General features: G+C 38.5%; 1 protein-coding gene across 1 annotated transcript in view; it reads left to right on the forward strand.

Moving 5' to 3' along the window:
• Positions 1-300: 300 nt before the first annotated feature.
• Positions 301-24,798, forward strand: part of EPYC (epiphycan) — a 41,262-nt gene continuing 16,764 nt past the window's right edge. Inside the window, exon 1 of the mRNA XM_006062955.4 lies at positions 301-471. Coding sequence (XP_006063017.2) covers positions 307-471 — 165 coding nt within the window. The 5' untranslated portion in view covers positions 301-306. The remainder of the gene's footprint in view (positions 472-24,798) is intronic.

Here is a 24,798-nt window from a genome sequence, read left to right on the forward strand (position 1 = left end):
TCTTTCTGCATCTCTTTTTCTCCATGTTTCTTTGTAAAATAAAATCAGTTTATTGTAATTACAGTATCTACTGCAAAAATGTGTGTAGGTTTGTGAATTAATTTGAATACGTGGCAGCGGTAGTCCTCAGAGTCCACACAGTTACACATGTTATGTTATAAATTATCCATTGAAAGAAAACTACCAGCTGGAGTTTCTCAGTATTGACAGTGATATTTCATTCCTATTTAGTGCAAACTATTCATAAGTTGTTAGCAATTAAATATTTATGTGTTCCAATGTTTTATGATTAGGAAAGTTTGAAAAATGAAAGCATTAGCAAGCCTCATTGTGGGACTTGTCATCTTGGATGCTGCTGTGACTGCCCCGACTCGAGAATCCATCAACTACGACTCAGAGACATACGATGCCGCCTTAGAAGACCTGGGTCATCTGTACAGCCATGAGAACATTCCAATGGGGCGAGCTGAGGTAACTGATTCCTCCAGCTCTTGAGATTTTTTAAGCATTATATAAGGGATTATTGGGGTTTCTTCTCTTCAAATAGATTTTTGTTTACTTAGAAGTAGAGATGGTCCTGGCTTCCCAGGTGATTCAGTGGTAAAGAACTGCCTGCCAATGCAGGAGATGCAGGAGACACAGATTTGGTGCCTGGTTCCAGGAGATCCCCTGGAGGAGGAAATGGCAACCCACTCCAGTATCCTTGCCTGGAAAACCCCACGGACAGAGGAGCCTGGTGGGCTGCAGTTCATTGGGTTGCAAAGAGTTAGACACAACTGAGCAACTTAGAACATACACTGAAATGTTCCAACTTAATAATTTCATATTAACATCTTCTCCAGAACATGTTCAGTGTGATGGAGGTTAACATTGGAAGACTCTTTTCTTTTTTATTCTTCATTTCATTTTCTTTACATCTCCTCATAAAGTTGAAAAATAAGAGTTTCTATCAAGTTAGAACAGAGAAAGAGGCAATCAGTGAGAGAAAGGTGAATTCAAATAGTACACCTATAATGATAAAGAAGTTTGGAAAGTTTGAAGTGAAGAAAAAAGATGTGAGAGATTAAAATGTAATAGAAGAAAACTAAAAGAATGCAAAAAATGGACAATGGTTTTAAACTTTACTTTTTTCCAAGTGAAAATACGCTTCCCTAAATGACTGATCACTCACAGCAGTAATGTAGGCATTGGCAAGGTTACAGACCATTACCTAAATCTAATATGACATGTTCCTAATTAAATGGTAGGCTTTTTATATAACTAAAGGATACAGACTAATTTTTCTGAATCAGAAAACAAGCAGACCTTGAAATGTTGGAGTGTAATGAACACACAACATTGACAAAAACTAATTAAGTACAAATAAACCGAAAGGGAAATTACATCACCTTTACAGAATCAGAACATATTTGGGGCAGTCATTCAAGTGCAAATCTCCTTAGAATAACTTTTGATAAATAGGGACATGAAATATTTAAACAAAAGCATGTATTTAAATTGTATGAGACTTAGATACATCCTTTTTAAGATAGTAAATGTTCTCATCTTTCTTTTTATTGCCTTGTTAAATACAGTTAGATTTTCACTGTACAATAGTTTTATATCTTCTCCCCCTACCCTGTTCTTTTACTGTCTTTCTCTCATTTTCCCTCTGTCTCTTTATCGTTCTCTTCTTTTTTTTAGTGAAATTTCAGGCTTGATAGCAGGAGACTTCTTCTGAACATTTGGTTATGATTTTTTAAATATTTATTAATATTCACTGTTGATTCATTTCACTGTGTGCCTTCTATTACACGAAGGGGGCCTTCTGTGGAGAATTTATAGTTATTAATATCTATCTTGCTATTGATGTGATGTCGATATCTCTATTGCATCAATGCAGAGCATTAGAAGAAAGTTTGCAGCACTTAACTCATCTGCCCTTCTCCTTTTTCCATATTGCATAAAATTTTTTTTAAAACCACAGTGCATGTTTGTGTTGTTATCTACTAAAATAAAGATTTTAAACTTATTTGTCATTCTTCCAAAAGATATTTCATAGGATTGGTGAGTACCATAAGTGAATTCTCTATTTTAAGTAGAGCTGAGGAATTTGGATTCAAGGGGCTATTTATTCACTTCAGAAGAACAGATGCACAGTAGGGAAAACACCTTTTGAGACTAAGCCTTCCTTGTGGCTCAGATGATAAAAAAATCTGCCTGCAATGCAGGAGACCTGGGTTCGATCTCTGGGTTGAGATGATCCCCTGGAGAAGGAAATGGTTACCCACTTTAGTATTCTTGCTTGGAGAATTCCGTGGACAGAGAAACCTGGTGGGCTACAGTCCATGGGGTCGCAGAAGTGAGTAACACTTTCACATTTTTTAATGCCCTGGGAAAACTGTGAAGGAAGTGAACTTTATGTGCAGACTGCTTTTAAGTTATTCCTCACTGTAAGGATTTTTTTTTGTTGCCCAAGAGGCCCTACACATTCTCATGAAAGTCTAAAGTTCTTCCTGCCATCAAAAAAATTAAGCTAATCAATATATCCATATAGAGATGATTTAGTAGACAACCTTTCCTCAGTGTTTGCTTATTCTAGAATAAGAACCTTTCTGTAAGGTACTGAATAGGTGGCATTATATCCTTACATTCTCTAGCCCTTACTTCAGGCAAACATTTCTAATTTTCATAATGGCCTATGAAAGCTCAGAAACCTAAACAGCAGAGGGTTCCAGAGAGTCATGGACAACACCTCATAGTTAAATAAAATATACCAATCATCACTGATTTAATAACCCTTTGTGGCGAAGTCATCATCAGAAAACTGGTTTTAGGTAGGTGATAGATATAGACATATGTATAGATAGAAATATAGATATAAATGTGCTATCAGTTCAGTTCAGTTGCTCAGTCATGTCTGACTCTTTGCAAACCCATGGACTATAGCACACCAGGCTTTCCTGCCCATCACCAACTCCCAGAGCTTACTCAAACTCATGTCCATCACGTTGGTGATGTCATCCAACCATCTCTTCCTTTGTTGTCTCCTTCTCTTCCCGCCTTCAATCTTTCCCAGCATGAGGGACTTTTCCAGTGAGTCAATTCTTCGCATCAGGTAGCCAAAGCATTGGAGTTTCAGCTTCAGCATCAGTCCTTCCAATGAATATTCAGGACTGATTTCCTTTAGGACAGACTGGTTGGATCTCCTTGCAGTCCAAGAGACTCTCAAGAGTCTTCTCCAACATCACAGTTCAAAAGCATCAGTTCCTTGGCACTCAGCTTTCTTTATAGTCCAACTCTCACGTCCATACATGACTTCTGGAAAAACCATAGCTATGATTAGACAGACCTTTGTTGACAGTGTAATGTCTCTGCTTTTTAATATGCTGTCTAGGTTGGTCATAGCTTTTCTTCCAAGGAGCAAGTGTCTTTTAATTTCATGGCTGCAGTCACCATCTGAAGTGATTTTAGAGCCCTCCAAAATAAAGTCTGTCACTGTTTCCATTGCTTCCCAATCTATTTGCCATGAAGTGATGGGACTGGATGCCATGATCTTAGTTTTCTGAATGTTGATTTTTAAGCCAATTTTTTCACTCTCCTCTTTCACCTTCATCAGGAGGCACTCTAGTTCTTCTTTGCTTTCTGCCATAAGGGTGGCAATCTTGATTCAAGCTTGTGCTTCATCCAGGCTGGCATTTTGCATGATGTACTCTGCATACAAGTTAAATAAGCAGGATGACAATATACAGCCTTGACATACTCCTTTCCCTATTTGGAATCAGTCTGTTCTTCCATGTCCAATTCTAACTGTTGCTTCTTGACCTGCATACAGATTTCTCAGGAGGCAGGTAAGGTGGTCTGGTATTCCCATCTCTTTCAAAATTTTCCACAGTATGTTGTGATCCACACAGTCAAAGGCTTTGGCATAGTCAATAAAGCAGAAATAGATGTTTTTCTGGAACTCTTTCTTTTTCAATGATCCAGCAGATGTTGGCAATTTGATCTCTGGTTCCTCTGCCTTTTCTAAATCCAGCTTGAACACATGGAAGTTCATGGTTCATGTACTGTTGAAACCTGGCTTGGAGAATTTTGAGCATGACTTTGCTAGCGTATGAGATGAGTGCAATTGTGAGGTAGTTTGAGCATTCTTTGGCATTGCCTTTCTTTGGGATTGGAATGAAAACTGACCTTTTCCAGTCCTGTAGTAACTGCTGAGTTTTCCAAATTTGCTGGCATATTGAGTGCAGCACTTTCACAGCATCATGTTTTAGTTTTTGAAATAGTTCAACTGGAATTCCATCACCTCCACTAGCTTTGTTCATAGATACACTTCCTAAGGCCCACTTGACTTTGCATTCCAGAATTTCTGGCTCTAGGTGAGTGATCACACCATAGTGGTTATCTGGGTCATGAAAATCTTTTTTGTATAGTTCTTCTGTGTATTCTTGCCACCTCTTCTTAATATCTTCTGCTATGAAAGTATAACACACTTGAAAACATAGGCTATATATAATTTTAAAAAGATATTTATGAAATTGGTCCAGTAGCAAAAATCAATCAACCAATCCACTCACCCACCAGCTATGGCAAAAATCCAAAAACAAACAAATCAATATGATAAAGTAAGGTGACATGAGGAACAAAATTCAGAACTTTAGTTCAGATCTTCACAAATTATTACTATAAATTTCATTATAAACAACTACCATATAATTCCCTAGAGAAAATATGAAATACAGCCAATAGTTCCAGTCATGTGAATGGATTCTAGAATCTTATTAACATGGCATGAATTTCTTGGATGCAGTCTGGGAAGTTTATATTCTGAAAAGTCAAATAAACTTATATATCTCATCTTTATAAATTAAAGGCAGTGTTTCCACATGTTCTTGATCTTATGGGATACTTTTTGAGTGAACACTGATAACACACCCATACAGGGTCTCGTTGATGAAAAAGTTCAGAGTAAATGATGCACATCGAGAATGAGGGAATCAGATTCTTGAGTTGTTGTTGTTGTTGTTTTTTCCTTTGTCCTTGATGCCAAGAGTGTGGTTCTGCATAGAATTTGTTTGATCTGTACAAAAGACAACTTGATATTCTAAAATTGTAAAATGACAGGATAACTGCTTTTAAAACCAATCTTCTTTCTTATAAAATCTAAGACTTGGCAACTTATGCTAATATAGTTGATCCTTTGGTCTAAACTTGGTATGATTATTACTTAAGGCCTTTGATATATGTGGTAGGCAGAATTCTAAGATGTGCCCTAAGTGGCCCATTCCTGGAGGCATCCAAGCTCTTTACAAGTCTTAACATCTTGAATATATTGGGATATCACTCCTGTAATAGGTTATGTTCTATGGCATACTTGAAATTTAAAAAGGGAGATTTTCTTAGCCTGACCTAAACTCATGAGCCCTTTTAAGTCAGTGTCTTGAGGTTTGGGACAAAATTGGAGTCACGAGAGAAATTCAGTGCAAGGGAAATGATCTGTTTCTGGCTTTAAAGATAGATGGGTGTATGGAGCAGGAATGCAGGAAGTCTCTAAATGCTGAGGAGAAGTTGATAGCCAGCAAGTTTATGGGGGTAGAAGAAACCCATTTCTAAATATACAGGAAACTTCAAGTTCCACATGAGGTTATAGCCCTGGTCATCACCTCTATTTTGGCCTTGTGGGACCTTAAGCAGAGAACCCAGTCAGGCCATTCTTGAACTTCTGATCCACAGAAACTATGAATTTAAAAATGAGTATAGTTTCAAACTACTGTGTGTGTGTGTGTGTGTGTGTGTGCTAAGTCGCTTCAGCCATGTCCAACTCTTTGCAACCCCATGGACTGTAGCCCGCCAGGCTCCTCTGTCCATGGGGATTCTCCAGGCAAGAACACGGGAGTGGGTTGCCATCCCTTCCTCCAGGGGATCTTCCTGACCCAGATAGCAATTTTCAATGCAGCAACAGAAAACTAATAAAATATGTAGTGATTTAAACTGCTTTTCTGAAAGCCACATTTGAATTACTGTAAGGCTGCAAGGCTTGCATTTATGCGTCCAATGATTTATTTAGTCAGTTAGCCAAACCACCCTTGATTCCCAGGGTTAGAATCTCAGTAGAGCTTTATTAATTTTTACTGGTAGTAGTATATTCATTACCTCCTCAGTGGTTGGAAAGTATTTCTTCCAATGGTTTGAAAATTATATGCAGTTAATATTTCAGACTGATGACTTACGTGATTTCTGAAGCTCTAGAATATCTGGGATCCACTGGATATGTTAGAAAAATATTTTAGACCCAGCAATTCCATCATCTGGGCTTCCCTGGTGGCTCAGCAGTAAGAATCCGCCTGCCAATGCAGGAGATGCAAGTTCTATCCCTGGGTTGGGAAGATCCCCTGGAGAAGGAAAGAGCAACCCACTCCAGTATTTTTGCCTGTGATACCCCATGGACAGAGGAGCCTGGTAGGTTACAGTTCATGGCGTCACAAATGAGTCAGACACGACTTAGTAAATAAACAACAATGACAAATTCCATCACAATGTTTTAAATTATCCTGTGCATAAATTTGCTGATATAAAGTTGCTGCAGTTTTTACCTCTAGCTTTCATTTTACCGTAATGATATGAGTAGGAACTGGTTATAAGCCATAAGACTGAAATGCAGATGTTTTCCTTCTTGATGGATAATAGCTTAATTCTGAGCACTTATTGCATGTCAGTATCATTCTAGGAATATCACATGTATTATCTCATTTATTTCTCCCAACCAAAGAATGAAGTCCATTATTATTCCCATCGAATAGATAAGAATGTTGAGACAAAGAGAAGTTATGTAGCTTGACTAAGATTACAGTTATTCATAATATATAATCATAGTGATAGTGTCTTAGTGAAAGTGAAGTCGCTCAATCGTGTCCGACTCTTTGTGACCCATGGACTGCAGCCTGCCAGGCTCCTCTGTCCATGGGATTTTCCAGGCAACAATACTGGAGTGGGCTGCCATTTCCTTCTCCAGGGGGTCTTCCCAACCCAGGGATCAAACCCAGGTCTCACGCATTGTAGGAAGATGCTTTTACCATCTGAGCCACCAGGGAAGTCCCTGATGTTCTCTTACCAGAATATAATTTCCAACAAACTAATAAAGATTATATTATCCTGCCTTCATTTTCTACCATTTTGTAATCGTCCTTTTAACTTGCACCAGTTTTGGCTGAACTTAATGCCACGTGCATTTTATACTGCACTCTTAGAAAGAAAAACATTCTTCTATGGGTGAAAGTGCTGCACTCAATATGCCAGCAAATTTGGAAAACTCAGCAGTGGCCACAGGACTGGAAAAGGTCAGTTTTCATTCCAATAACAAAGAAAGGCAATGCCAAAGAATGCTCAAACTACCGCACAATTGCACTCATCTCACATGCTAGTAAAGTAATGCTCAAAATTCTCCAAGCCAGGCTTCAGCAGTATGTGAACCGTGAACTTCCTGATGTTCAAGCTGATTTTAGAAAAGGCAGAGGAACCAGAGATCAAATTGCCAACATCTGCTGTATCATTGAAAAAGCAAGAGAGTTCCAGAAAAACATCTATTTCTGCTTTATTGACTATGCCAAAGCCTTTGACTGTGTGGATCACAATAAACTGTGGAAAATTCTGAAAGAGATGGGAATACCAGACCACCTGATCTGCCTCTTGAGAAATTTGTATGCAGGTCAGGAAAAAACAGTTAAAACTGGACATGGAACACAGACTGGTTCCAAATAGGAAAAGGAGTACGTCAAGGCTGTATATTGTCACCCTTTTATTTAACTTATATTCAGAGTACATCATGAGAAACGCTGGACTGGAAGAAACACAAGCTGGAATCAAGATTGCAGGGAGAAATATCAATAACCTCAGATATGCAGATGATACCACCCTTATGGCAGAAAGTGAAGAGGAACTCAAAAGCCTCTTGATGAAAGTGAAAGTGGAGAGTGAAAAAGTTGGCTTAAAGCTCAAAATTCAGAAAACGAAGATCATGGCATCTGGTCCCATCACTTCATGGGAAATAGATGGAGAAACAGTGTCAGACTTTATTTTTCTGGGCTCCAAAATCACTGTAGATGGTGACTGCAGCCATGAAATTAAAAGACGCTTACTCCTTGGAAGGAAAGTTATGACCAACCTAGATAGCATATTCAAAAGCAGAGACATTACTTTGCCAACAAAGGTCCGTCTAGTCAAGGCTATGGTTTTTCCAGTGGTCATGTATGGATGTGAGAGTTGGACTGTGAAGAAGGCTGAGCGCCGAAGAATTGATGCTTCTGAACTGTGGTGTTGGAGAAGACTCTTGAGAGTCCCTTGGACTGCAAGGAGATCCAACCAGTCCATTCTGAAGGTGATCAGCCCTGGGATTTTTTTGGAAGGAATGATGCTAAAGCTGAAACTCCAGTACTTTGGCCACCTCATGAGAAGAGTTGACTCACTGGAAAAGACTCTGATGCTGGGAGGGACTGGGGGCGGGAGGAGAAGGGGACGACAGAGGATGGGATGGCTGGATGGCATCACTGACTCAATGGACATGAGTCTGAGTGAACTCCGGGAGTTGGTGATGGACAGGGAGGCCTGGCGTGGTGTGATTCATGGGGTTGCAGAGTCGGACACGACTGAGCTACTGATCTGATCTGATCTGATGGGTGAATATGGTGAACTAGAAGTGAACTTTATAGACAACTGACAGTTACCTAATTTTTTAGGAAAAAATGGTTTAAGATTACTTAAGAATAATTGCAAATAGGTATATGTATCTAAGCTATAAGGAATAACCTGAGTGTGTAGGGTCCAAGGAAACATTTCATTAATTTTTCAAAAGGTTCACGAAAAAATCTAAATAGTTCAAAATTCTGTATTCTTTGAATGGCTTAAGTTGAGATTGTGCTTTTGACCGAGCAGGTATTTGGTGTTCACATTTTCAGGATCAGTGTTTGCAGTATTGATTGTCCATTTCTCTTAGGTCTAAAATATCATTGGTCTTGCCCATGAGTAAATGATTTTGCTCAGAAACATACTCAGTGGCTGTATTAATATTTATTGAGGTTCTGCTGAAAGGTATGAACTTCCAATCCTCCAGGAAATTTTCTTGGCTCCTTCCAGGTAATTAGACTTCTCCGTACCTCTATCACATTATTTAGTCTTGCATAATTACTTCTACTTCACTGAGCCTGCACTGGTCCCATATCTTCAGTAAAGAGCAGAGATATATACCATGTGGTCCCACGAAGCACTTGACCGTATTTGTTGTAGGATGGTGTCGGGGACATTTACGACGACATCACATGATGCTCTTTCATGAGGACATGAAGGAAAAATTTCTCTCAGGCCTCAGTGTCAGAACAGGTTGCAATTTTTAAGAAATTTGTTTATGTTCTAGGCCATCCATCTTGTAAATGTGTTTGTCATTTTTTTTTTTTTTTTCAGAAAACTAGATCTTAATTTTTGCCTCATTCTTCCCTGGCTTTGTATTATTTCCCACACCTTTATCTTCCCGTCAACCTAATCTCTTCAAGGAGGTTTTTTTCTGAAATATTACTATATGTGCTTTAAAAATTGCCTTATATACCTACTGGAATGAGAGAAAGTATGCATTCATAAGGAAATAGCATTAATAACTAACAAAAAACATCAGTAATAATTGGCCAAGAGTAAGTTTCTTAAATTGGAGAAGGCGATAGCACCCCACTCCAGTACTCTTGCCTGGAGAATCCCGTGGATGGAGGAGCCTGGTAGGCTGCAGTCCATGGGGTCGCTAGGAGTCGGACATGACTGAGCGACTTCATTTTCACTTTTCACTTTCATTCATTGGAGAAAGAAATGGCAACCCACTCCACTGTTCTTGCCTGGAGAATCCCAGGGATGGGGAGCCTGGTGGGCTACCATCTATGGGGTCGCACAGAGTTGGACACGACTGAAGCGACTTAGCAGCAGCAGCAGTAGCAGCAAGTTTCTTGAATGAGGAACGCTTTTCTTGCTGTTACTCTCCATTGATCTTAAAATTAAGGCCTTTTTCTTTTTTAATTTCACAGAAAGAACAGATGGCCAGATTGTTTAAAATTATCCTTAAAAAACTGCCATTGAAATAAATATATTCAGCTTCAAAAATAGCATTTATCAATAACCTTTGTCAAGGGAATGAAAATTAAATTTAGTGAAGTTATAGGAATGGGAGAGAACTCAGTGAAGGCAGTTGTATCAATTAACAATAGAGCAGTGATTTTTCTCTTGTCCTAACAGGATATTATGCAAAAAAAATTTTTTAGAATATATGTTGATGGCCTGTATACCTGAAAGTGCTGAAGTAGAAGCAAACTAATATGGGTAAGCAAACTACTTACAGAAATCAATGTCCACTTTAGATAATGACGTATAAAAAAGATCTTAAAATTAGGTTATACAAGTATAATGAATTGGTGTACAACTTCATTAATACTAGAGGATAGTTTGTCTCAAAATTCATCTCTATATATTCTGAACAAAAAACAATTAAATTAGAAATATTTCTACTATTTATTTCTTCTGGTGAAAAAGGCATGCAATACTTTATATTGTATCTGGAATTATGTCTTACTTTGGCCAATTTATATAAATTTTAAAATTTCAAATATATGGTTGGCACATAAAATTGGAAGAAGTAATTTGTTAAAGTGTCAGTCAGCCTGAAGTAAATATTCTTTTCAGGCTATGGCAAAAATTAAAAGCTAATCTTTCTCTTTACCCTCCCTTTTCATCAAAGATACTCTGAGGATGAGAGGAAAGAATTTTGCTGATGATCCTTTAATATGGCTGTCTGATTGAGTTTCCATATGCTTCTTTCCAAAGCAGCATTAAACCATTTGATTTTTATTTTAAGCTATTGGAAAACCTTAAAAAAGTGAAGCAACAAAAATGTACAATCATTCAGGCTCATCAGGAGAAAAAGATCACTGATATTATTTGCCAGTGGTCAGTTTGTGTTTGTATCTGTACTATATATTATTTATGAGACCAAAATATAAGTTAATTATCAAAACTAGCCCTTGAAATAAGGCTTATTTTTAAGAACAACTGAGGAGCAGAGTTCTTATTCAACTAGGAAGTTTCAGAGTAAAATTTAAACCAGATTCTTCTGATGCCAAAGCAGAGCGACCCAGGCACTAAAACCTCAATTATTTTCCAATTCCTTCTCTTTCCTCTTTGCTTCTTTTAGCTGTGCCCTATATTGAGGCTTACTTTCTCTGAAATTAAGTTATTTGAGTATTAGGAACCAGAAAAAAGTTTTCTAGTGATTACAATTAGCACACTATCTATGTTTCTCTCTTAGCTGTCAAAGTATTTAAGGAAGAGACAGGAAAGATGATCCATCTGAACTCAAAGCAGCTTTGTAAAACACATGCGATTGAGCAATCTTTTCCAAACATATTTCTTCCTCATACATTTTCAAGATAAAGTAGAAAATAAGATATAGCTTTCATTGCCTGTGCTCATGGTCACATTCTTTTAGATAATTAATATAAATCACTTAAATCAATTTGAGCACCAGACTTATGCTTAGCGCAGAATTTCATCACACTTAGCCAATTTCATCACCTACATGCCAGCATGTGGAACCCACAGGAATACTCTTAGTAACTCAGGCTGAATGAATGGCCCAGGGCCTATTTGGAAACCAAATTCTGATATAACGATGACAACAAAGAACACTTTCAAGACTGAGTATTGACTGGTGGGGTAATTTGGGAGAAAGATAAATTTAAAATTCTGTTCTGTTTTACTTGGTGCTGAATAAAAATCCAAATAGTATTCAGGATTTTGAAGAGTTTAACAAAACAGGGAGATGGGCCTATAATTTAAATACTATGTGCTGGAGGAACGGAGTTCATGGTTAGGTATAGACTGGCAGATTGCAGACTCTAAGCAAATAAACAAGTAGGACATTTGCTTCTCAATCTGGCTTTGCCTGGGCACTTAAATCATCACCACGCACACTACAAAGAATGGAGGTAGAAACCACCAGCTTTGGGTGTTGCTCATGTGTACATCTGATTCATCCTTGAGAGGCAGTTTTTCACAGTTGAGTGACATGGGCTATGGAGTCAGGCTCCTCATGTGTGAGTCTCAAGTCTGTCACACCAACTGTGTGGCCTTGGACTGTCATAAAAACCCTCTGAGTTTCAGCTTCTGAGTCCTAAGATATCTTGGGAGAAGACTTAAGAGTCCCTTGGACTACAAGGTGATCAAACCAGTCAGTCCTAAAGGAAATCAGTCCTTAATATTCACTGGAAGGACTGATGGTGAAGCTGAAGCTTCAATACTTTAGCCACCTGATGTGAAGAGCAGACTCATTGGAAAAAACCCTGATGGGAAAGATTATCTTCAGAACATGTGATTTAATTCAAAATAATTTTTAAGGGAATTTTTGAAAGAGTTAACTTTTGAAGGTAGCAGCTTTAAAAATGCAAAGAGCCAACTCACTGGAAAGACCCTGATGCTGGGAAAGATTGAGGGCACGAGAAGAAGTGGGTGACAGAGGATGAGATGGTTGGAGAGCATCATCGACTCAATAAACATGAGCGACACAAACTCTGGGAGACAGGGAAGGACAGGGAAGCCTGGCATACTGCAGTCCATGAGGTCACAAAGAGTTGGACACGACTTAAGAGACTAAATAACAATGATTTAACTTAGTTCAGTGAATATTATCTTTACCATGGAATCAGTTATTAGTCAAAAGCCACAGAGGGTTATGCACTGGTGATCAGAGAAGCCTTCATGGAAGGGAGAGGCTTTGTGCTATAATGAAGACTAACTCTACCGGCATGGGTTCACTTTGTATCCACTTACAAATCTTTTGCTGAAAGTCAGGAATCAGATCAGGTCAGATCAGATCAATTGCTCAGTTGTGTCTGACTCTTTGTGACCCCATGAATCGCAGCATGCCACACCTCCCTGTCCATCACCAACTCCCGGAGTTCACTCAGACTCACTTCCATCGAGTCAGTGATGCCATCCAGCCATCTCATCCTCTGTCATCCCCTTCTCCTTCTGCCCCCAATCCCTCCCAGCATCAGAGTCTTTTCCAATGAGTCAACTCTTCGCATGAGGTGGCCAAAGTACTGGAGTTTCAGCTTTAGCATCATTCCTTCCAAAGAAATCCCAGGGCTGATCTCCTTCAGAATGGACTGGTTGGATCTCCTTGCAGTCCAAGGGACTCTCAAGAGTCTTCTCCAACACCACAGTTCAGAAGCATCAATTCTTCGGCGCTCAGCCTTCTTCACAGTCCAACTCTCACATCCATACATGACCACTGGAAAAACCATAGCCTTGACTAGACGGACCTTTGTTGGCAAAGTAATGTCTCTGCTTTTGAATATGCTATCTAGGTTGGTCATAACTTTCCTTCCAAGGAGTAAGCGTCTTTTAATTTCATGGCTGCAGTCACCATCTGCAGTGATTTTGGAGCCCCAAAAAATAAAGTCTGACACTGTTTCCCCATCTATTTCCCATGAAGTGATGGGACCAGATGTCATGATCTTCGTTTTCTGAATGTTGAGCTTTAAGCCAACTTCTTCACTCTCCACTTTCACTTTCATCAAGAGGCTTTTGAGTTCCTCTTCACTTTCTGCCATAAGGGTGGTATCATCTGCATATCTGAGGTTATTGATATTTCTCCCTGCAATCTTGATTCCAGCTTGTGTTTCTTCCAGTCCAGCATTTCTCATGATGTACTCTGAATATAAGTTAAATAAACAGGGTGACAATATACAGCCTTGACGTACTCCTTTTCCTATTTGGAACCAGTCTGTGTTCCATGTCCAGTTTTAACTGTTTTTTCCTGACCTGCATACAAATTTCTCAAGAGGCAGATCAGGTGGTCTGGTATTCCCATCTCCTTCAGAATTTTCCATAGTTTATTGTGATCACACAGTCAAAGGCTTTGGCATAGTCAATAAAGCAGAAATAGATGTTTTTCTGGAACTCTCTTGCTTTTTCCATGATCCAGCAGATGTTGGCAATTTGATCTCTGGTTCCTCTGCCTTTTCTAAAATCAGCTTGAACATCAGGAAGTTCACGGTTCACATATTGCTGAAGCCTGGCTTGGAGAATTTTGAGCATTACTTTACTAGTGTGTGAGATGAGTGCAATTGTGTGGTAGTTTGAGCATTCTTTGGCATTGCCTTTTTTTGGGATTGGAATGAAAACGGACCTTTTCCAGTCTTGTGGCCACTGCTGAGGTTTCCAAATTTGCTGGCATATTGAGTGCAGCACTTTCATAGCATCATCTTTCAGGATTTGGAATAGCTCAACTGGAATTCCATCACCTCCACTAGCTTTGTTCATAGTGATGCTTTCTAAGGCCCACTTGACTTCACATGCCAGGATGTCTGGCTCTAGGTCAGTGATCACACCATCATGATTATCTGGGTCGTGAAGATCTTTTTTGTACAGTTCTTCTGTGTATTCTTGCCATCTCTTCTTAATATCTTCTGCTTCTGTTAGGTCCATACCATTTCTGTCCTTTATCGAGCTCATCTTTGCATGATAGAAGCAGATAAATCAGACAAAGTCCCTCCCTGTCCCTCAGTAGCTCTCAGTCTAGTCATCTTAGAAATACACAGCTTCAACACAATAAAGGAAGTGAAAAAATTTAGTATAAACAAGATCTATAGTTTGGGGACATAAGGTTTCTATGAGTTCAGCCACAAAATATATAGATGTGCTAAGAAATTATGTCTCCAAATCTGTCATGAGTCACAGACCTGACAGAAAATCTTAGATATAAATTATTTTACTCTTGTGTTTATCTACTATTGTTTTTGAATAGTATGAAAGTCTAGTTACATGCATAAATGCTATAATGAATACAGAAATAGATGTATAAATATATAGATAAATATAATTATAGAGAAAATCAGATTAATATAAGCTATATACAATAGGTTTCCCTGGTGGCTCAGATGGTAAAGAACACACCTGCAGTGTGGAAGACCTGGGTTTGATCCCTGAGTTGGGAAGATCCCCTGGAAGAGGGCATGGCAACCCACTCCAGTATTCTTGCCTGGAGAATCCTCATGAACAGAGGGGCCTGGTGGGCTACAGTTAATGGGGTCATAAAGAGTAAGACACAACTGAGCGACTAAGCATAGCATGAGCTATATACAATAATATTATCTCATAAAATAGTTTACAAAAATATATATATAAAGTATATTTATTATATTCTGCACAGCACATCTTGTATTATATATTATTAATTATGTATTATATTATGACATAAAATATAAATTAAGACAGTGAGGCAAAGAAAAGAGTTGTTAACATAATATTAAGCCAGGGGTTGAGTACATTATTTGAAAATGCATACTATTCTATATATGACACATAGAGATACATATAATATAGAAATTTTCTGGGCAATAGTGTTAGGTTTTAAGGAACCTTATACATGTTCCTGCCATGGCCTACCTAAATTTAGGGTCAACTGAGAGACAGAAATGAGACTAAGACAAATAGAGTTCAAAAAAATCCCTCTTATTACTGATAAAGGCTAAGTTGTAATATATGACTTAGGTGTGAAGCAACTGTGAGGGTTTTAATATAAAACTTCAGAAATAGGCCAGGTCATCAGTCACAGGCAAGGCTAGTCAACCACAGGCCTCAGCATACAGTAAACCTTATTGCCTGCATGAAGGGGCAAAACAGAACGCATGCTCCTGGCAAGCAGGCAACTTCTTCTAAAAAAGTAGATAGCCACTCATGCTGAGCTCCTTTTCCTACTCACTAATCACCCTGGTCATTCTTCTTCCCTTAGGAGGAGTGGATGGACCTAATCCCCAACACGGTGGCCTCACAAGCCATTAGGCGTGGCCACTGAGTTCAATATAGCTCTCCACATCAAGAGAGGAAGTCAGCCCATTTTTTAGGACAGTGGCTCCTACATTCCTGAGGCCTGCCCTTGAGGCCTGCACGAGGCCAACCAGCACTCTTAGATATGCTCTGTAGATTTTGATTGCACAAAATCTTGAAGTAGGTCCAAGAACATCAGTGAATTTATCTCAAAGATTGAAATTTCACTCTCAGTTCTATGTTCTAACCTCAAATTATATCAAGCCCCATTATTTAATATCAGAGCTTCTGCAATGAAGTGAAATGCTGAGTAATTATACCAATAAGACAATTTCAGAAACATGGAGGATACAGATTTGCCTATAGCTCCCCTACCTCTATTAAGTTTTGGAGGAAAAGTTAAAAAGAACACATTAATGTCCCTTGCATATTAAAGTATGTTGTTGTTTAGTCGCTAAGATATGTCTGACTGTTTTGAAATCCCATGGACTATAGCCTGCCAGGATCCTCTATCTATGGAATTTTCCAGGCAAGAATACTGAAGTGGGTTGCCATTTCTTTCTCCAGAGGATCTTCCTGACCCAGAGATGGAACTAGCATTTCCTGCATTGGAGGCAGATTTTTCACACTCAGCCACCTGGGAAGTCCATATGAAAGTATGCGTGAAAGTCACTCAGTCATGTCTGACTCTTTGCAACCCATGGACTATACAGTCCATGGAATTCTCCAGGCCAGAATACAGGAGTGGGTAGCCTTTTCCTTCTCCAGGGGATCTTTCCAACCCAGGGATCGAACCCAGGTCTCCCACATTGCAGGCAGATTCTTTACTAGGTGAGCCACAAGGGAAGCCCATATTAAAGTAGAAAGTTGTTTACATCCAAAGAGATTATAGTACAAAGTCAGAATTACTTGCCTCATGATTTAAAAGATCAAAGAATATGGACTCCAAAACTCCCCTTTTTCACAACCTAAGTGGACTCTACCAAGTACAGATGTCGTTCTTCAAAGGCACATAAATTGCTGTTTGTTCATTACCAAGTCTCCCATGACCCTGATATTTAAAGAGAATGAAGCACTGATTGACATACTATATTATCACAATATTGACCCCAACCTCCATCAAATTTTAAGAAACATGTTAATCCTGAGTCCCTAAACAGCTATTCTAGGCAAAAGTGTATTCCTCATGCCTGTACATACTATTGCCAGAGACCAAGAAGAGAGTTGATGGTATCTGAGAATTCAGAAGATGGAAGAACTTTTGGTTTAACCTCATCCAGATATTGGTCAGCTTATGTTCATTGTCCCTAGCCTACAGAATTTGAGGTTAAGTACAATTTGGAGAAATCTCCCACTAGAAGTTAAATTATGGCACTGTTTTAACTTTGAGAGAAGCTGTTCTCAAAGTGTAATTCTTGAGCTGGCAGCATCAGCATTACCTGAAAACTGGTCAGGTAGGCAAACTTTCAGGTTCCACTCCAGATCTAACAAATCAGAAACCTACCCTCCAGGTCATTCTGATGTACCTATGAGCTGCACTGAACTAGAAAACATCCCCAAACATCATGTCTCTTCTCTCACAGTATCATTGGAGATATTACTGTTTCTTGGCCCAGTTTTAAACATCCGGTTTTTTAGCAGAGGTGACTGATGGCTTCGCTGGTGGCTCAGTTGTTAAAGAATCTGCCTGCATTGCAGGAGACTGCCTGCAATATAGGAGACCTGGGTTCGATCCCTGAGCCAGGAAGTTCCCCCTGGGGAAGGAAATGGCAATCCACTCTAGTATTCTTGCCTGGAAAATCCCACAGACACAGGAGTCTGGTAGGTTATAGTCCTTAGCATTGCAAAGAGTTGGACATGACTGAGCAACTAAACCACCACCCCACCAATCATCAGATCCATCTGAAGCTTATCTTTCTGCACATTCAAAGCTTTTGAATTCCATTTTCCTGCCAAGTCCTGGCTTTCTGGCTCCTGGTGTTGCATTGAGTATGTATTCTTTCAAGTGACAGATGGTTGTATGCAAGGGTTTTCAGCCAGGGGTTTCTCCAGTCTGGAAGCTCTGTGTCCCAGGGGCTTTTAGCCTTGCTTCAGGTTGTGAAATTCAAGAAATCTACCTCCCAGAGAGTTTCCACTGCTTCCCCATGGTTTTTTTGTTTGTTTGTTTGTTAGTTTTGTTTCAAGCTGGAGAATGAACCTCTGAAGATTCCTGAACTGAAACTGCCAGCTGATATCTCTCATGACTGTGGCCCTTGGGAGGCCAGTAAAAATCAATCCCTCTACTGTGTGTTCTAAGGCTATACTCAACATTTCAGAGTTCAGGACTTAATTGGCACTTGTGTCTCCTACGTTCTAGTCTGTGGAATTAACATTGACCTTGGCCATATATTTGAATCACCTCTAGAGTTTCAAAGTGAAAGCCGTTCAGTCGTGTCCGGCTCTTTGCGACCCTATGGACTGTATTACAGCCCACCAGGCTGCTCTGTTCATGGAATTCTCCAGGCAAGAATACTGAAGTGGGTTGCCATTCCCTTCTCCATGGGATCTTCCCAACCTAGGGAGGCAGATTCTTTACCGTCTGAGCCAAGAAAGAACATTTTAATGCCTGGACCACACTCTAGATTATTAAAATCAGAATATCTAGGGGTAGGACTCAGACTGGGTATTTGACGGCCCTCAGCTATTCTTTTAGTGTTCGTCTGTTACTACCGTGTTTAACCAGTTTACTATGCTTTTTAGTTGGGTCCCTTTACTTCTTTAGTACCGTGTGCCTTCTAGTAATGAGAGCCTTCTCTCTTCTTTCCGGTCCAGACTTGTTTTTCTGACAAAAGTGAAAGCGTTAGTTTCTCAGTCATATCTGATTCTTTGCAACCTTATGGACTGTAACCCGCCAGGTTCCTCTGTCTGTGGAATTTTTCAAGCAAGAATACTGGAGTGGGTTGCCATTCCCTTCTCCAGGGGATCTTCCTGACCCAGTGTTTGAACCCAGGTCTCCTGCATTGTAGGTGAATTATTTACCATCTGAGCCACTATTTTCTGACAAAGTTCTCCAGATATTGTTTTGTGGCATCTTCTACAGAGACATTAAAAAATCAGTAAATGATAAATCTCCCAAAAGTAACATTGTTCAAAAGAAATTTTGGACATCTTCACATTTCTGAGTTGGATAATCCTATACTAGACATGTTCTTCCATTACACTAATTTCTAACCCAGGATTGGACCTGACCTCTTATTGTCCTGCATAGCCTTTTTAAAAAATGCAATGTAAGCCTCTCTGTTCCTAGCAAACTCAAGACAAAGTTTACCATAACTTTCCCTAGGAGTGTTAGAATGAGAAATTTGTGGAATTAGGGAAGATCCAATGAAAATAGGGCATTTAAAAAAAAAAGGCTAGGCAGGCCAATAAGAGGTCAAGCAATGTTGTCATCCATTAGGCTGTACAATTATTGGCTTATGATGTCAATGTACTCCATACAAGATGCAGATAGGTGGGCGTCAAAGGATAATCACAGTGACATCATGTCAATATCTTTGCTAACCTTCAATGTGGGCTTTAAAGAGGAAAAGTATATATGTAAATATATAAAACACTCCATTTCTTAAAGCATATAAGGAGAAGAACAAATGAAATGTATCTAGAAGGTATTGAGGATGGATCAAATATTTTTTTCAATGTGTTCTCTTTGGAGTTATGATATTGAAACTCTGATCAAAGACATAAATATGAAATCAAATTCAGAACGTTTAAAAGTCCTTCACCATAACTATATTGAATCTATAACACATATAGAGAATGGAGATTAAAGCAGATCCATACATTTTGATACTGAGATTAATAAGGAAGATCATAGAGCCAAATATTACCAGAGTCAATTAACTACTACTCAGCAGGCTTCTGTTGACCGGATGACTTCTATCAGGCTAATGACTGCAAAAACGTATGATAGTCAACAAATTCAAGGATTTCAAACCCTTGAAAAACAGCCTTCTGTTACTTTACGTTATTATAGAGCTGATATACACAGGGTCCAGAGAAGGCAATGGCACCCCACTCCAGTACTTTTGCCTGGAAAATCCCATGGACGGAGGAGCCTGGTAGGCTGCAGTCCATGGGGTCGCTAAGAGTCGGACACGACTGAAGCGACTTAGCAGCAGCAGCAGCATACACAGGGTCCTCTGTTCTGCTTTTGTTTCTACAAAGTTTTAACTATAATTAAGCCCCCAAGTGAAGCTACAGAGACTACAGAGAACATACTGGTGGCAATAACAGGGTTCAGGTTAGTATACTAGGTTAGAATGGTCTTTTGAATTTGTTTAAAGTCATTCTGCCACTGAGAGATTAAGTCAGATTTATAAACTTGCAAAATTTTGCAAGGCTTTACCACCAATCCTGTACAATAGGAAAAAAATATAATGTAATAACTATTTTGAAGACAATTGAATCTTAGCTGCTTCTCCCTAGAAACATCCTCTGAAATGCAAGTTTTCCTGTTTAAAATGTCTATAATCACCTCTGATAATACATAAATCATCATCATGAATGAACAGCAGTTGTATTCAGAGATGCCCTGCATATTAAAAGGCACAGTTTGTTATACTTTGTGCCTCAAGAAAGTCTGTGTTAGAAGGAACAATTTGCTTTGTGTTGGGATGAGAAAGATTGAAACTTAAAAAAAAATACGAAATTACTCCATCATAAAATAAAGAGCCAGTGTTTGAAAGGTTCCAAATATCTTGGTTTTCAGTCCAGCTTCTTTGTTTTCAATTACTGTGATTGACTCTCTCCCCCTACTCCCATCCTCATGAGATTACTGATTTCAGCCTGCACTAAATTGTCCTTCTGGCAACCTTACTTGGGGAACAAGGGCAGTAAGGGGAAAGGGAAAATGAACTGACTCTGCTATTAGATAATGTTTCTACAGCCTTTGCCAAAGTCTCCTACCAATATCATTTGGAGACATTCAATTAGAACTAGATGATACATTTTGTGAGAACTAAGATATTGGAAACCTATTAAGTTTCTGGAGCCTAAGGGGGTGATGGTGAACAGAGTCCTGAATAAACCGGGACAAAACTGAAGCAAAAAACAGTCTATCTGGCAAGTAAAAATGAAATATCTCCATTTTCTGACAACAAGAAAAGGAAATGAGAAAATAAACATGTGAACAAAGGAAAAATCACTGAGGTCCCAGAAGAGACACCGGTTAGAGAGGATATGATTAAATGCAACCTTCAAATCATCAGCTTTTGTTTCTTTTGTGTTACAGTTTTCACTTAAACTTGGCACTGAACACAAATCTACGAAGAATAGCTGTACATTAGGATAGATTTGAAAAAAGAAAGCATTTACAGGTTTTCTTCAATACATACATATCTTAGCAAGTTAATATCAAATATTATGACTGTATGCTATTTTGATTAAAAAAGCCATTAACTAGTCTTGATTTAGACTTTCAGACATTTATTCATTATATAGATTTATTAATTTTGAAATAAGTTAATAAAATACTGAGATTTAAAAATATATAAATTGAAATAATGGTGAACTGAGTAAAATTTGGTGATATATTTCAAAGTACTACATAAGTGACCTAGATCAAAGAACAGTAGTCTGTTAAAGAGAAATTAGAGAGGATAAAGAGACAAAAAATGCGCATATGTATATTTTTCTAATGTCAATGAAATGTGCTAGGTAAATAAATTCCAAAAATGTTAAAAATTGTTTCATTAATTTAATTAGGAAATGGATAAGAAAACAACAATTGGAAAGGTCTATTTTAGGGCAAGTTACATCAGCAGCATTAACAAATAATTCAAAATCCCAATGGCTTAATGCAATAAGAAATTTATATCTTGCTGACATGGCTACCTAATGCAGGTCAAGGGGTTTACTGCCTTCCAAGTAGTTATTCAGGTATTCAAACATCTTTCATGTTAGAATGTCACCATCTTCACCTTTGGACTTCAAAGTCACAGTGGATCTTCTGTTGACAGATCAAGGGAAGAGAGAAAATCTGAAGAAAGAATGCTTGCTCTTCTGATTTGAACCAGACATTGCACATGGCCTTCTCTCTCCCTATCAGTTGGCCAGAACTAGCCACATGACCCAATCTAGAGTCTAAGAAAGTGGAAAACTGATTTCAGCTGAATGCCCAAGAGGAAAATGAATATATGAAACTATCATAGCTTAAGCGGACTAGAGCTTCATTCTACCTAAAAGCTTATTTCTTACAAAATTGAGAAAATTACAATCAATGCTGCTTGAATTTTACATTCTACCTACATCAGTGTTATGTGATATATTTTATACTTGTCAATTTCAGGAGAAAGCCTGATTGGCTGCCAAGTGCTCTCATAGGGGAGCATGGCCTTGGTAGGGTGTTCAGCCTTCATGTGTAGCAACAGACTAACGTCATCAGTCATGGTCAGGTATGATGGTAGGCTGATAAATGACACTAAGAAAAAAAAATCACATGAGGCTTAAAATATGTACAAGAAAGTCCATTTATGAATTTATAATGTGAGGTCATTCCCACTGATGAGAATGCTCACTTCTCCTATCCAGAGCTCCTCTTTCTCAGAATGAAGATATGTAAGAAGTTAGATTATTCAGCATAAATTTTTTTGGCTGAGTACGGAATCAGTAAGTATTAAGGAAGTTGTGTAGTTTTATGACAATCATAATCAGATTTAAAACCTGGGCTGACTACCTAGGAGCTGTGCGACCTCAGACAGCTTGCTCAGCCCTGCCTCCTTCCATTCTCAGTTTATAAATCTATTAAATGTGCACAGTCATTGCACCTTCCACAGAGGTCTATTTTGAGAATTACACGCAAATCAATGGAAAGAGTATAACAGTTGTTCATATACAATGAGTATTCAATCCATGCCCAATATTTTCATCTAGCCCATAGTGAGATCCAGTGAATCCACTCTTCTCCATTTTAGAGATGATATCTTTAGGGTCAATGAATTTAGTGTTTCTCTCTTCCAAACAATGATGGCCACAATAACAAACTATCATATATTTCCCCGGGCTCAATTTTTCTAGACTACCCTCTTCTTCAGTTTACTTGTGGGATACCCGAATTCTATCCCTGGGTCAGGAAGATCCCCTGGAGAAGGAAATGGCAACCCATTCCAGTTTTCTTGCCTGGAAAATCCCATGGATGGAGGAGCTTGGCAGGCTACAGTCCATGGGGTCTTAAAGAGTCAGACATGACTGAGCGACTTCACTTTCCTTTCTTCGACTATATCATCATCACAAATGAGTCAAGAGTCATGAGTCAAGAAACCGCTCCCAAGGGTTTGAAACAGTCTCTTCTCACTGATCAGATCTACATCATAAGAACAATCTAAAGTAACTTCAGTTTCTTGGGCTGGGAATCTCATTGTGACTCTTTCCTGGACTCTATTTTATCTACTAAAATCTGCATTTTTTTTTTCCAATAGGGTTGATTATATTTTCATTCTTGGATCAATGTTTAGAAAATTTTAATGACAGGGAAAATGGAGAGTTGACCATAGCTTAACTGTAATGCTTGGCACAGGCATTCAGTCTGGTTGATTAGATAATGATAAACACTGCCAAACTTTCTATCATTTATAAATTCATTCATTCATTTACTGATCCTTTCATTCATTCATAAAGATAGGAATCGAACCCAAGTAATGATTTCCATCTCACATGTATTATATTTTCTTTTCATTCTTTCCATCTCACAGGTATAACATTTTCATTGAGTTTTTCACTGGAAATTTAGTGCAGATTAAGCACTGCTACTGCTGCTACTGCTGCTGCTAAGTTGCTTCAGTCGTGTCCAACTCTGTGCGATCCCATGGACTGCAGCCTACCAGGTTCCTCCGTCCCTGGGATTTTCCAGGCATGAGTACTGGAGTGGGTTGCCATTGCCTTCTCCTAAGCACAGAGATGAAAAATATTAAAATATCAAAACCCAAAATATACTAGTTTTAATTAATTCAAACAATGCTTAAGAGCAGCAAAATGGTTTGTGACTACCCTGAACAGGTGTGAGTAGCATGCTCAACAACAGGTCTCTACTGAAAGAATCAGTGGAAAATAAGACAATCAGAAGAGGTGTGGCTGTTTCTGAACATACTAATTATTCATATTTTTACTCTGAAATTAAGACAAATAAATTTAGGCTCAATGGTGGTAATTCAGTTGCATAGATTGTTTAGATATACTTTTTGCTAGAGGGCAAATTGATTTGATTAAAAGGATTTTTTTGTTTGTTTAATATTACGTTTCTTATTATTGGAGTACAGTTGATGACAGAGTTGTCTTAGTTTCAGGAGTATAGCAGAGTGAGTCAGTTATATTATATCTACTCTTTATTAGATTATTTCCCCATATAGCGCATTACAGAGTATTGAGTAGAGTTCCCTGTGCTATACAATAGATCCTTATTAGTTATATATTTTTATATATAGTAGTGTATATATGTCAATCCCAATCTCCCAATTTATCCCCCTTCTTTTTGTTACTGTCACTTAAAATGGTGCTGGGTGCTTTCAGAGAAAGTTTCTTTTGTGAGCAGCTCTGCAGACTATTTTTTAAAAATAAATTTTATTGGAGTATAATTTCTGTACAATACTCTTAGTCTCTGCTATCCAACTAAATAAATCAGCTATATGTAAATACATATCCCTTTCTTCTTGAACCTCCCTGCTACCCACCCTCATTCCACCCATCTAGGTCATCACAGAACACTGAGCTAAGCTCCCTGCCTGCTGACTATTTGAGAATGAAGGTCTCAAATCTTTCAGTGTTATTAATAACAATATAAACACAGCCAGTAAAAGTCTGAGTACACATAATCTAGTAAAAAAAAAAAAAATGTAACTGACTTTCTTTCCACTTAAGAGTCCTTATTTCTCCAGGAGCAGAAACTTCATCTAAGCCACCTCAGGGTCATTTCAGCCCTGTTTTCTCAGAGAT

This window comes from Bubalus bubalis, chromosome 4 (assembly GCF_019923935.1).
Source record: "Bubalus bubalis isolate 160015118507 breed Murrah chromosome 4, NDDB_SH_1, whole genome shotgun sequence".
NCBI lineage: Eukaryota > Metazoa > Chordata > Mammalia > Artiodactyla > Bovidae > Bubalus > Bubalus bubalis.